The sequence below is a fragment of the Symphalangus syndactylus genome, chromosome 24 (genome assembly GCF_028878055.3).
Source record: "Symphalangus syndactylus isolate Jambi chromosome 24, NHGRI_mSymSyn1-v2.1_pri, whole genome shotgun sequence".
Taxonomy (NCBI): domain Eukaryota; kingdom Metazoa; phylum Chordata; class Mammalia; order Primates; family Hylobatidae; genus Symphalangus; species Symphalangus syndactylus.
In genome coordinates this window covers 18,475,622-18,490,706 of record NC_072446.2, presented here as the reverse complement: position 1 = coordinate 18,490,706, position 15,085 = coordinate 18,475,622, and the positions used below count along the sequence as shown (strand labels likewise).

Here is a 15,085-nt window from a genome sequence, read left to right as displayed (position 1 = left end):
ATTTAACTCAACCACACAGCTATTAAGTGGTAGAGTCTGGACTCATACCTAGGTCACCCAGGCTCCTAACACTTCCACTTCACCTCTGCCACTGCAAACATCTCATGTTAAGCATTTCTTACTGCTAAATGCATCAAAATCCCAGTGGTATAGCTGAGGACCTTGTTTACTCCAAAACTTGCATAATGTAAGATGGATTTTCCCTTTGCACTGACAAAGTCTTTTGGGTGGCTAGTTCTCTTTACCAGTTGAAAAGGCGTGGCCTTGTGGACATAAGGCAGAAACAACACAAAATAAAAAACAGTTAATAATTCACTTGGCCTTCTAATGTCGAAATTGGGTAATTCTTTTCATTTGATTTTATTTTTCACTTGGGATTTTGGGTATTTACAACTTTGCATATGCTAATATCTTTGAATTTCATTGCCTCAAGTTGCAACTTCATTGAATGAGTTCCAAATAATTGGCAAAAATAGAAACGTTGACTATCTAAGACTATGGGCTTTGGAGATGGACAATTTTGCCTGTGCCACTTTTTAGCTGCGTGTCAGGAGTGATACGCTTTCTCTGAACTGTTGACTTCTTCGTCTGTAAAATGGTGAAAATACAGGAATTCCCTGGTAAGGTTTGGTGGCTTAATGAGCTGATTTCTTCAAAATGATTTAATCACAGAATTTGACTTAAAATGCGAGAGGGATTCATGCTGTCTGAAATCATCCAAGAGTGGAGATATCTGGTTAGCTTCATGGAGAACTTGGCACTGAATATCAAGTCAATTTTTGATAAACAGAGAGAGAAAGAGACATAGGTGGAGAAAATACCAGGAGACAGATGGTGTTTGCACAGGTCAGGTGCTGGCCATATTGACTGGAGAAATTTAAGGGAAGGGTGGAAAATGCAGTTGGAAAATAGGCAGAGGAAACATTGTGGAGGCCCTTAAATGTCAGACAAAGAAACTGAGGCTTGTGGGCACGGACACTAACGTTTCTATTGTTTCAAAAATAATTTTACAACTTTTATACCGTTCTCACCCAAGTTAGGACTTGTGCCTTTGGTGATACATCTCTTAAATTAGAGTCAGCTGTGCTATCTCTGTGAGTTTGGGTTGACTATGGAAGAGAAAAGCAAAAAATAAAAGTAAAATATGAAGTAGTAGACAGAGAGAAAACCCATAATATTAGCAATAGCTAATTTCTCTTTTTTTTTTTTCAAAATGCAATTTGTGCTAAGTACTTTATATGGCTTATCTCATTTAACCTCTAAAAGTGTGAACAAGGTGAAAATGTGCTAGATACTATTATTATCCCCATTTTACAGATGAGGAAACTGAGGCTCAGGAGGTGAAGTAGCTTGCCCAAGGTCACACAGCCAGTAGGTGACGGAGGTAGAGAAGAAACCTAGGCTACCTGACCATGATGCTTACGTTTAATTCACTACTAAATACCATGTAGGAAAGGACTCTGGAGACCTTGGTTCTTTAATTCCAATTCTACCACTAAACAGTAGAGACAGGATGAACTTGTCATTCACTGAGATGGAAAACCCTGTGAATTAAACTGGTGGGCATTTTGTTTTTGTCATTGTTAGGTGATGAATGAAGAGTTCCATTTTGGACACATTAGGGTTGAGATTCTCAGTGAGCAGCCAAGTGGGGATGTAGAAATTCAAGTAGACATGTGGAAGAGGAGGCAGCTGAGACTCACGTCTGGACTTCAGGGATGGATCCAGGCTAGAGATGTAAATTTGGAACTTGTCAACCCATAGCAGTATTTAAACCTTTGGGACTGAGGGAAACCTTCAAGGAAATACGCGTAGTTAGAGATATCCAAGAAGTGAACCCTGGGGAAGTCCAACATTTAGAGGGTGAGATCCAGCAAAGGAGATGAAGGAAGAGTAGCCAGGGAGGTGGAAGTATGTTGTTTCAAACGGTAAGGTGTGGCCCACTCACTCACTGTGTCAGGTTCAACTTGCAGGTCAGACCTACTAGGACAAAGATAGAGACCTATAGGATTTGACAGCCAGGGTGATGGTGGGGAATTTGCCACATCGTGGTGGCTGTGACAAGAGCCTGAATGGAGTGTGTTCAAGAGAGAAAAGAAGAGAAGTGAAAACACAGAATATTGTTCTTATTATTAGTAACCTGAGTCAATCTGAGGACTGATGCACTTATCACAATGTCTCTTAAAATATTATGTCTCTTACTAGATTATACACTCCTTGAAAGATGAGAAACATGATTTTTCAAATGCCTTGCACAAGGTTGGTGCTAAAGTAACGATTGCAGGATTTAATTACATTTTTAAAAGAAAAAAGACATTCTTCAATCTTATGAAACTCTGCATGGCAACACTTTATGCACCCCACACCCCCACTCAACACAAATACAACTCTGGAAATACTGTGTTGATAACAGAAATGTGGTGGGTTTTATTTTTAACCAATAAAGGTCAAGTTTGCATTATGTGATTTTTTTTGTGTGTGTGATGAATCTTTTAAATGCATATCTTACAGCTCTGGTTCAGTTGTTGTGGGGAGAGGAAAAAAAACTCATCCCTGCCAACACATTGGTTTGTATGAATCACAGCTCAGTGAAACCTTTCAGGCATATAATTTATCTTTTCTTTGGCCTATGTAGTAAATGCTTCATTTGTTCATGAATTCTTGCCTTGTTTTAATTATGCTTTGCCCTGAATGTAGTTTTATAAGGCACAAAAATAAGATTGTCATTCTGAAAACACAGAAGATTTGTGTGTTTCCCCCAGGATGAAATGGTGGCATCTTTCTCCCAATTCACAGCTCTGTGGGCTTGTGGCTGGAATTCCAATCCAGCAGGGAGCAAGCCATAAAAGTGGGGGGAAGGGCTGCTGTAGGGAGGCAGTGGATGCGGCTGAGCCCAAGGCATAATTCACCCTAAGAATTCCGAATCAATACACTGACATCCATCCATGTACAATGTGGTACTCCCACCAAGAAAGCCACTGATTGAGAAGTTTTATTCATGTTACTTTCTGAGGGTTGGATTGTCCCATTACATTTATAGAACAATTTCTTTTTTCCCCCCTAAATACAGAACTATGCAGCCGGGAGTCAGAAAAGAAACCTTGACAATCAGAAGGCTGTTTTGTTGTTGTGAAAAGTCTTTGTAGGCATATGCATCTGAATATCCATAAGTTCACAGGCTGAGAGAGAAATGGCTATTTCATAACTTTTCTGTGTTTCATATGTACATAGTATAAAGTGGGCACTTAGTATTTCAAATTTCAATATCAGTGAAAAAAATGGAAATTTGTAATGTGACAAAATCAGATGCAGACTTCATTGGTGAATCTGAGGGAGTGAATTCACTTATTCAGAAAGGAAGACAGTTACAATTCTTGGGTCTTCTGAGAGATCATTATAACTTGAAAATATTACACAAGGGCTTTGCTTTATTAGATACCTGCCATGTTCCTAACACAAGCTCCCATTTTCTGACTCAAATCTCATTTTGGAACACATTCCACTCAAATTGAGGTTCTGGCCCTATGAGTTCTTTTTCAATAAAGAAAGCTGAGTTAATAAATCACAACTCCAAAACTTTTCCTCACTTTTCTTAGACTAGAAATAGATTGAATGTGTCGAGGTTTTATGGCTGAGTACTTTGGAGGGCTGGCTATTCTATGCTGAATTGGTTTACTTGATTAAGATGGGGATTTGGATGAGTCACTGGACACCTGTCCAAAGATGAGTAAAACACATTCCTTCATTGTCTTCCCATAAATAACTCAATCTTCTCCTAACTGAGCCAATGGATAGGCTTTGGATGCCCAAGCAAAAGAAACACATGACTGTTAAAAAATCACAACCTCAAAATGGCCTTAGAAGCCTATGACCAGTAATGAGAATGGTTTCTCCACTCAGGCAGAAGTAGTAAACAGTTTCTCCCATAAGCAGGAATATTGACGACCAGTTTACCACCTCTGGACACGTTACTTTCAGGTCCTGGTTCATGCATTTGCTGGAATGTTCCCTGGGCCATGGAGCCCAATTCTCCTGGCGTCTGGCATCTCCCCCACACTCTGCTTCCCCCAGCACAGCACTTGGCATCTTGCATTACAATTGCAGGTTTATTTATTCACTTCTCTCACTGGACAGCAAACTCCACCAGGGCCGAGACTGTGTCTCGCCCTCCACTGTGGTCCCTGTGCCTCACCTGTTCCTGGTACAGTGTCACACTCAGTAAAGAGCAGATGCCTGGATGCATTTGGAGACTTACTTTAAATTATACGGAAAGTTATTCAACTGGCTTCTTGAACTGGTGCATTTTGGAAAGTGGGTGTTTGAAGGGAAAATTTTTAAACTCTGAAAGAAATGTTGGAAATAAGCTCTTTGAGTCAAAATGTTTAGAAAACACAAGAATGCTGACAGTAAGAGCCTAAAACACATGATGCCTATTATCTTTTCCCAATTTTAGCTCTCCAGAGTGTTCAGCGGTGCCCAATCTTCAGAATGTAATTCTTCATAGCACCCTGGATGCATTAAAACCATAGATTAATGGGATACTCATTTTCATTAAGGAAAATAATTTACGTACAGTGCTCAGAGTAGAGCCTGGCACATTGAACATTTTCAATAAATGACAGCAAGTGTAATTATTAGCACTTCAGAAGTGCAAAGTTGCACTGTTATTAAGACAAATATATTTGGAGCTCATCCAATTTTTTCCTGGCTCTAAAGTCTGCTAGTGGCACTTAACTTTATTCCCAAGTGTTGAAAAATATTATTATTTAAAAAGTCTGTTAACCAAGGAAATGCATGCCCTAAACCTATAATGTATCAAGTTTTACTTCCTTCTTCTTTTAAGGAGTTCTTTTCCTGCCTTGAATACAAACAATCTCTCTCAAGGTTAAAAGCAAATGCTCTTTTTAGTGTCAAAAAGAGCTTGCCTTTCTTTGCTCAGGAAAAAAAGCAACTGATTCCAGTATACCTTCTTTGAAAACCAACACAAAAAAACCCCAAAAAAACAAAAACAAAACCCCTAGTTTTTACAAAGGTATTACTCCTACTTGTTGGAAAAGAATTAGTACATAAAAGAGTCTGCCCAGAGCTGTAAAATCTCTTCATTCAAACACACACCTTAGAGCAAAAGATGGTTAAATATCAATTCAGGCTATTAAGAGTAAGGAATGAAATGTGTTCCAACAAAACTCTGCATGTCAACAAACTACAGAGACTAGGTAACATCTTTTAGGAATCATTTTTATTCCACTAATGCCTTTTCCTCCAGAATCCACTGATCGTAAATGCAACCTGTCTACTTCCGCCTTTGAAAAATGGATGGACAAATTCATCTGCATGTAACTCACCTTGTCTTTTCTTTTACATAAAACAGATGCCACAGCTGTTATTGTTCTTCACACAGATGTTTCTACCCAGAGAAACATCAGGATGATACTCTGCTACAATGTGCTATTTGTTCTAGAGGGGTCAACAGCTTGCCACCTTGCCTAGGCCCAGGGTGACTGCATATGTGCAGTGGTCTTATCCCATTAGTGCCCCCGAGCATGCATTCAGAACCAAGTGGATACACCTTGGCACACTTACCTTCCCTGCAGGGACATCATCGGACTGCCCTGATAATCCAGGAACCTCATCCACCTTGTCTTGATGCTCTGCCCTCTTGGCTTCCTGTTGGCTGTCACCTGGCACCTTTTCCTGTCCCTTGTCCAGCTTGAAGAATTTGTCAAAAAAGCTGGAGTCCTTGGGCTTGGAGGGAGCTTCTCCTCCTGCTCTCCCTGTCTCAGGTGGGAGAAGCGTGGGATCCCCGGCGGCAGAGAGGACCTTGTCTTGGGCCGGGGCGTGCCCTGGGGTTTTATCTGTGTCCTGCCCCGGTCCAGCTGCCACCGGAAGTGTCCAGCTCTCACTTGGGTCTTTGTTCGCTGGAGCTTTATTGGAGCTGACATCAAGCTTCACTGATCCAAGGGATGAATCTGTGGCTTGGTCTCCGGTACGTCCTGGTACAGGCCGAGAGAGCATCAAGAAAAAACGAGATTTAGCAGCTGGTGCCTCGGGTTTGGCCACTTTCCCAAGATTCTTTCCGTTGGCATCCGCGACGGCACTTATCTCCATTGTCTCGGGGGAAGAAGTGGCCACATTATCCGTCTTGACACTTATTCCCAAGTCGACTGTAAACACAAATATAAACAGCAGTTATTCAGCCAAGCCGGGAAATTCAGGCACTAATGATGGACTCCAGATATTTTTTATACAAAAGCCATACTGCATACTGGAACTGTGTTGTTCTCTGGTCATTCTGAAAGGCAGAAGTTAGCTCTCCAGATCTCCTCGGACCCTGCTTTTCTTGGGAGAGGAGAAGGCAAGGTTGGTGAGGAGGGAAAGCTACTTAATGGAAAAGTCACTAGCTGCCAGGTGCAGAATGAGCGATATTCAATGTTAATTAATCTTTTATCTGCGTAAGAACTCTGTGAGCAGCATATTGTGATGATGTCAACCGGGAGGCAGTACAGCAGTTAGGAGCTTGGGTTCTGGAGCTAGAACAAGGTGTCTCAACCTCAGCACTGCTCACATTTGAAGCCAGATTATTCTTTGTTAGGGAGGCTCGTCCTGTGCATCATAGGCTGATTAGCAGCATCCCTGGCCTCTGCCCACTAGAGGCCAGTCACATTTCCCAGTCATGACAACCAAAAATATCTCTAGGCATTGCTAAATGTCCCCTGGAGGACAAAATCTCTCACGTTTGAGAGGCACTGAGCTGAAATGTCTTTTTGAATCCAGATTAGCTAACTTTCCGTGCCTCAACTTTCTGGTAAAAGGAGACAGATAATAAATCTACCTTGTAATTTTGTTAGGAAGATTACATGAGTTAATAGTTTTAAAGCAAGTACAACAGCGCCTCGAATATATCAAGTGCTTAATAAATATCACAAACATTAGTTATTATCATTATTCATGAGTGAGAAAACTGACAGTCAGAGAGGTCAGTACACCCTCCCCTGGCTGCCCAGTAAGCTAGTAAGCAGCAGAGTCTGGCTTCAGGCAGAAATCTGACTTCTAAGTTCATGCTCTCTCTGTCTTACCAAGGACTTGTATTAGCATAGTCTGTAAAGAATATGGGAAGATTTTTAAAATACAGTACTCAGAAAGTTTCTCTTTGAAAGGCTGGAAGAGCAGATATCCACACAAGAAGGCAAATTAGACCTCAGCCCAATGTGGAATTAAAGGTGTAGGGTTATCTGGTCAACACTGTGTGTGTGGATACAGGCTCCAACCCCTCCAGGGAAGGGCACTGTTTCCAACATCCACCCTTTCTCCTTTGACCTCTACCTTGACCTAAATTAACTATAAAAGGTCCTTCTTTTCTAGGACCCTATTATAAATCAGTGTAATAGTCAGGAAAAAAAGAACACCAAGAATGTTGGGATCCCAGTTAAAGATCAAGATTCTCTACTGATAAGCTGTGCGATATTGAGTAAATCACTAAAAAACTTAGAATCTCTTCATTTGTAAAATGGGAATATTGGTAGTCCTCCTGCAGGGTTGTTGTAATGCTTAAAGAAGAAAAGTCATGCAAAGGATCTGGCACAATGCCTTTTCCATAATAGGTGCTTAGTAATTGACAGATACTGTGATAACTTTTCAGGTTTCTCCCATGCCTTTGACAACATTGCATTTTGCTTGATATATCTGTAGTCAGACACTTCTTAATATCTGTTTGCAGGAAGACAGAAAAAGAAAGGGAAGAATTGAGATTTCTTTGATCTATTCATATTGCTCATTAATATGTAGTGAGAAATACATACACACACACATACACACATGCATCCGTTAGCAATTGTTTTTGCCCAATTCTAGTGTCTCACGGTGTCTAGACTAAAGAACAAACAAAAAAGTGGGGACAGTGAGCTGGATTAAGCATTGAGGCACAGGGAAGAAACGGTCTGGGGCAAGCCCAGGGATGAATGTTAGGGGTTTCTCATAAACCTGAACCTGAAGGAAATCACCCTGCCAGCACATTGATCTAGCTCTTCTTAACCTTTTTTTCTGTGATTCAGGAATTCATAATGATGGCAAATATTATACTAAAGAAGAAAAAAAAGAGGGAGAATAAGTAAGTGATAGATGGATGCATCAGGGTGTAAAGTTAGCAAGTAAGGCTGTTGAAGTGTCAGAGTGAATATAAACGAATTGTGGGAATGGTCCATGCCAGGAGAAGAGGGAATGGTTGACAAAAAGGGAAATGCTAAGATTCAAAACAGGGAAGGGCTTTTCAAAACGCCAACAGCACCAACTTATTTCTTTCAGTTTAATTCCTGTCTTCCTTACCCACTGGCTGGAAAGCAAAGGAGCTAGTGGTAAGTAAGAGTGTTATAGCCAGAGAAAAAGTCTTTGAAAAACACAAAGTACTTTCCATAGACAACCTTTTTTATTTTAAAGTGCCAATATGTTGCTTTGAGAAAGAATAAATTCCTTACATCCAGGTATCTGAACTAGACTTCAACGCATTTAGTGATTATAGCAAATCCAAACAGTAGCTCTTGATATCAGAGAATGAGTAAAGTGTTTTTGACAATTTGTAAGAACTTAGAGTTCTTAGGTGATACATTCCATGCAACTGAAGCTCTGCTGTCCAAATTTAGGTGGGTGCATACCCAAGTCCATCACCTGGGGCTTCTATTTCCTTTGCTCAGATGCTCACCTCCCAGGTGGGCACATGACATAAGATAGACTAATAAAAATACATCCTGTAACTTTTGATACTCCTATTAAAAAAGAGTTGCAAACCAGTAGGAGGTACACTTGAGAATCAGCACATATGAAAGTAGAACCTGGAAATCCAGGGAGCAGATGCCCAATCATATCATTTAAACATCTAGATCCAGCTGTGCCTGAAGCTGAACTTTAGCATTATATAAGCCAATAAATCACTCCTCCCCGACTTACGCCAGTTTAAATTGAATACATACGCAGTGACTTTGAGAGAGTTCCAGGGAATTGGTCAGTCCCTGTTTCACTTATAAATACATAGCAATCAAGCCTACCAAATCTATGATTGATTGGGGTGTCTGAAAGAGATGGAGGGAATGGAACCAACCTGAAAAACGTATTGCAGGAGCTCATCCCTGAAAACTTCCCCAACCTAGCTAGAGGGGCCAATGTTCAAATTCAGGAAATGCAGAGAGCCCCAGTAAGATACTCCACAAAAAGATCTTCCCCAAGACATAATCATCAGATTCTCCAAAGTTGAAATGTAAGAAAAAATGCTAAAGGCAACTAGAGAGAAAGGCCCGGTCACCTAAAAAGGGAAGCACAGACTTACAGTGGACCTCTCAGTGGAAACCCTACAAGCCAGAAGAGATTGAGGACCAATATTCAACATTCTTAAAAAAAATTCCAAGCCAGAATTTTATGTCTGAGTAAACTAAGCTTCATAAGCAAAAGAGAAATAAGATCCTTTCCAGACAAGCAAATGCTGAAGGAATTTGTGACCATTAGACCTGCCTTGCAACGGTTCCTAAAGGAAGCACTAAATATGGAAAGACCATTACCAGACACTACAAAACACACTGAAGTACACAGACCAGTGACATTGTAAAGCAACTACATAACAAGTCTGCAAAATAACCAGCCAACATGATGATGACGGTATCAAATTGACACATATCAACACTAACCTTAAATGTAAATGGACTAAATGATCCCATTAAAAGACATAAAATGGCAGGCTGGATAAAGAACCAAGAACCATTGGTATACTGTCTTCAAGAGACCCATCTCCTATGCAGTGACACATATAGGTTCAAAATAAAGGGATGGGGAAAAATCTACCAAGCAAATAGAAAACAGAATAAAACAGGGGTTGCAATCCTAGTTGCCGACAAAACAGACTTTAAACCAACAAAGGTCAAAAGAGAAAAATATGGGCATTACATAATGATAAAGTGTTAAATTAAACAAGAAGATCTAACTATCCTAAGTATATGTGCACCCAACACAGGAACTCTCAGATTCATAAAGCAAGTTTATGGAGACCTTCAAACAGACTTAGACTCCCATACAATAGTAGCGGGAGACTTTAATACCCCATGACAATATTAGACAGATCATTGAGACAGGGAATTAACAAAGATATTCAAGATCTAACTCAGCACTAAATCAAAAGGCCCTGATAGATATCTACAGGACTGTCCCACTTGAAACCATACAATTACATGGTAATTGAATGACCTGCTCCTGAATGACTTTTGGGTAAATAATAAAATTAAGGCAGAAATCAAGAAGTTTTTTGAACTAATGAGAACAAAGATACAACATACCAGAATCTTTGGGACATAGCTAAGGCATGTTAAGAGGGAAATTTATAGCACTAAATGCCCACATCAAAAAGTTAGAAAGAGCTCACGTTAACAATCTAACCTCACAACTAGAGGAACTAGAGAACTGAGAGCGGAAAAATCCCACAGCTAGCAGAAGACAAGAAATAACCAAAATTAGAGCTGAACTGAAGGAGATTGAGACATGAAAAACCATTCAAAAGATCAACGAATTCAGGAGCTGTTTTTTTTTTGAAAAAAAAAATTAATAAAATAGACCATTAGCTAGAGTAATAAAGAAGAAAAGAGAGAAGATTCAAATAAACACAATCAGAAACGACAAGGGGGATATTACCATTGACTCCACAGAAGTACAAACAACCATCAGAGAATATTATGAACATCTCTATGCACATAAACTAGAAAATCTAGAAGAAATGGATAAATTTCTGGACATATACACCCTTCCGAGACTGTACCAGGAAGAAATCGAATCCCTGAGCAGACCAATAATGAGTCCTAAAATTGAGGAAGTAATACATAGACTACCAACCATAAAAAAACCCAGTACCAGACGGATTCACAGGTAAATTCTACCAGTTGTACAACGAAGAGCTGGTACAATTCCTACTGAAATTATTCCAAAAAATTGAGTAGGAGGGAGTCCTTCCTAACTCATTTGATGAGGCCAGCATCATCTTGATATCAAAACCTGGCAGAGATACAACAACAAAAGCTTCAGGCCAATATCCTTGATGAACTTCAATGCAAAAATCCTCAACGAAATACTGGCAGACTGAATCCAGCAGCACACCAAAAAGCTTATCTACCATGTTAAAGTTGGATGCAAGGTTGGTTCAACATATGCAAATCAATAAATGTGATTCATCATATAAACAGAACTAAAGACAAAAACCATATGATTATCTCAACAGATGCAGAAAAGGCTTTCAATAAAATTAGACATCTATTTATGTTAAAAACTCTCAATAAACTAGGTATTGAAGGAACATACCTCAAAATAATAAGAGCCATGTATGACAAACCCACAGCTAACATCATACTGAATGGGCAAAAGCTGGAAGCATTTTCTTTGAAGACTGGCATAAGACAAGGATGATCTCTCTCACCACCCCTATTCAACATAGTATTGGAAGTCTTGGCCAGGGCAATCAGGCAAGAGAAATAAATAAAGGGCATCTCAATAGGAAGAGAGGAAGTCAAACTATCCTTGTTTGCAGATTACATGATGTTATATCTAGAAAACCCCATAGTCTCAACCCCAAAGCTTCTTAACGCTGATAAACAACTTTAGCAAAGTCTCAGTATACAAAATCAATGTGCAAAAATTACTGGTATTCCCATGCACCAACAACAGTCAAGCCAGGAGCCAAATCAGGAATGAACTCCCATTCACAACTGCCACAAAAAGAATAAAATACCTAGGAATACAGCTAACTAGGGAGGTGAAAGATCTCTACAAGGAGAATAATGAACCACTGCTCAAAGAAATTAGAGATGACACAAACAAATGGAAAAACATTCCATGCTCATTGATAAGAAGAATCAATATCATTAAAATGGCCATATTGCCCAGAGTAATTTATAGATTCAATGCTATCCCTCTTAAACTACTGTTGAGATTCTTTACAGAACCAGAGAAAACTATTTTAAAATTCATATGGAACCCAAAAAGAGCCTGAATTGCCAAGGCAATCCTAAGCAAAAAGGATAAAGCTGAAGGCATCATGCTACCTGACTTCAAACTATACTACAAGTCTACAGTAATCAAAACGGCATAATACTGGTACAAAAACAGACACATAGACCAATGGAACAGAATAGAGAACCCAGAAATAAGACGACACACCTACAACTATCTAATCTTTGACAAAGCTGACAAACACATACAATGGGGAAAAGATTTCCTATTCAATAAAAAGTGCTGGGATAACTGGCTAGCCATACACAGAAGATTAAAACTGGACCCCTTCCTTACAACATATACAAAAATCGGCCAGGCACGGTGGCTCACGCTTGTAATCCCAGCACTTTGGGAGGCCGAGGCAGGCGGATCACTAGGTTAGGAGATCGAGAACACGGTGAAACCCCATCTCTACTATAAATACAAAAAACTAGCCAGGCGTGGTGGTGGCGCCTGTAGTCCCAGCTACTCGGGAGGCTGAGGCAGGAGAATGGCATGAACTCGGGAGGTGAGCTTGCAGTGAGCTGAGACCGCGTCATTGCACTCCAGCCTGGGCAACAGAGAGAGACTCCATCTCAAAAAAAAAAAAAAAAAAAAAAGACATACAGGTAGTCAACAAGCATATGAAAAAAAGCTCAATATTACTAAACATCATCAGAGAAATGCAAATCAAAAACCACAATGAAATACCATCTAATACCAGTCAGAATGATATTATTAAAAAGTCAAAAAATAAGATGCTGGTGAGGTAGTGGAGAGAAAGGAATGCTTATACACTGTTGGTGGGAATGTAAATTAGTTCAACCACTGTGAAAGACAGTGTGGCAATTCCTCAAAGACCTAAAGATAGAAATACCATTCCACCCAGCAATTCCATTACTGGGTACATACCCAAAAAATAGAAATCATTCTTTTATAAAGATACATGCATGCATATGTTCATTGCAGCACTATTCACAGTAGCAAAGACATGGAATCAACCTAAATACCCACCAATGATAGCCTGGATAAAGAAAATGTGGTATATATACACCATGGAATACTATGCAGCCATAAAAAAGAATGAGATCATGTCCTTTGCAGGAACATGAATGGAGCTGGAGGCCATCCTTAGCAAAGTAATGCAGAAAAAGAAAATCAAATACTACATGTTCTCACTTATAAATGGGAGCTAAATGATGAGAACACATGGCCACACAGGGGGAACAACACACACTGCGGCCTATCGGAGGGTGGCAGGTGGGAGGAGGGAGAGGATCAGGAATAATAACTAATAGATATTATTTCATCACCCAGGTATTAATAATACCTATTTCATCACCCAGGCTTGATACTTGGGTGATGAAATAATCTGTACAACAAACCCCCATGACACAAATTTACCTATATAACAAATCTGCCCGTGTATCCCTGAACTTAAAATAAAAGTTAAAAAAATGCAAAAAGATGACATACCAAAGAGATGTTACTTTTCATTTTTAAAAAAGTCAAAGAATTTAAGGAAAATTAAAAAGAAATCAAGTAAGAATGACAATAGCAGCTCCAAAATATTTAGAAGGTAGAGTTGAAAATTTTGATTTTCTTAGTGCAGAAAAATATTTTGTGCTGCATGTTTTTTTAAAGAAAGTCATTTTATCTGTATATGTGATTAAAAACTTATTTTCAGTGCCATCTTCGTGTAATTGTTAAGAACTTGGATTGTGGATCACAAGAACCTGGCTTTGACTCTTAACTGCTCACTCTTTAAATGGATAACCTGGGTAAGTTATTTCCTGTCTCTGTGCTTCAGTTTTCTTACAAATTGGCATGAAAACAACAGTGCCTCCTTCAGAGGGTAATTATGAGGATTAAATGAAATATTGCCCATACAGTGCTTACCGCAGGCTGGTAGATGATTGGTGTTCGGTAAACAGTAATCACTTTTGTTATACTAATATATTATTAATATAATTACCATTTTGTATTTTTAAATGGAAGCCATAAGGAAAGGAATTATTCCAATAGTTTAATTTACAAACTTGAGTTTTCTAGAAAGACTTTTAAAAACAGTAGTGATATAAATCAATTTACCTTAAGAAACATAAGTATCTGGGCCAGGCAAGTTTCAGAAATGTTTATCATTTTAAAAGTACCAAATATTTTAGTCAAAACAAGCTGCTTCATCAGAGTTCTAGTTACATATTTAAACATACATGCACACACACACGTTTGTATTACAATATTCAAAACTTCTGAAGAAGAATTATCTTTTTTTTTCATGTGCCAAAGCTAAAACTTTCACTTGCTACCGCTGTGTGTTAGTCTATTTCCATACTGCTATAAAGAGCTGCCCAAGACTGGGTAATTTATAAAGGAAAGAGGTTTAATTGACTCACAGTTCAGCATGGTGGGGGAGGACTCAGGAAACTTACAATTATGGTGGAAGTCAAAGGGGCGGGCAAGGACCTTTCCTCACAAGGCAGCAGGAAGAAGTGCCAAATGAACGGGGAAGAGCTCCTTATGAAACCATCAGGTCTTGTGAGATCTCACTTACTTTCATGAGAACAGCATGGAGGAAACTGTCCCCATGATCCAATCACCTCCACCTGGTCTCTCCCTTGACACGTGGGGATTATGGGGATTAAATTCAAGATGAGATTTGGGTGGGGACACAAAGCCTAATGACATCCAGCTGTAAAAACAATAGCTGACATTCATTGACTCTTTCCCAGCATTAGCATAAGTGTGTGTAACAAGAGGCATTTTATTTATGTATAACATTTTATTTATTTATTTGGATAAATGTCTATAACAAGAAACATTTTATAAGTATAACAGCAAATCTACAAGTTAGGTACTATCATCACTCCCATTTTACAGGTCAGGAAACTGAGGCTCTGAAAAGTCAAGTCAGTTTTCTAATGTTGTCCAGCTAATGATTGGTAGATTTAGTATTTGAACCCACGTTTGCCTGATTCCAGAGTTCAAACTCCCAACAACATGTGGTAACCAAAGCAAGAACAGAAGAGAAAGAAGAAACAGAATGGAGGGAAGATGAACAAAGTAGACAAAGTTTAGTTAATAGAATTAG

At 39.3% G+C, this 15,085-nt stretch overlaps 1 protein-coding gene across 8 annotated transcripts in view; it reads right to left on the bottom strand.

Annotated features, from left to right (window-relative positions):
* Nucleotides 1-15,085, bottom strand: part of BCAS1 (brain enriched myelin associated protein 1) — a 115,389-nt gene that overhangs the window by 79,908 nt on the left and 20,396 nt on the right. For all 8 annotated transcript variants that reach the window (XM_055265675.2, XM_055265672.2, XM_055265674.2 and 5 more), the window contains exon 4: nt 5,584-6,164. In XM_055265675.2, coding sequence (XP_055121650.2) covers nt 5,584-6,164 — 581 coding nt within the window. The remainder of the gene's footprint in view (nt 1-5,583; nt 6,165-15,085) is intronic.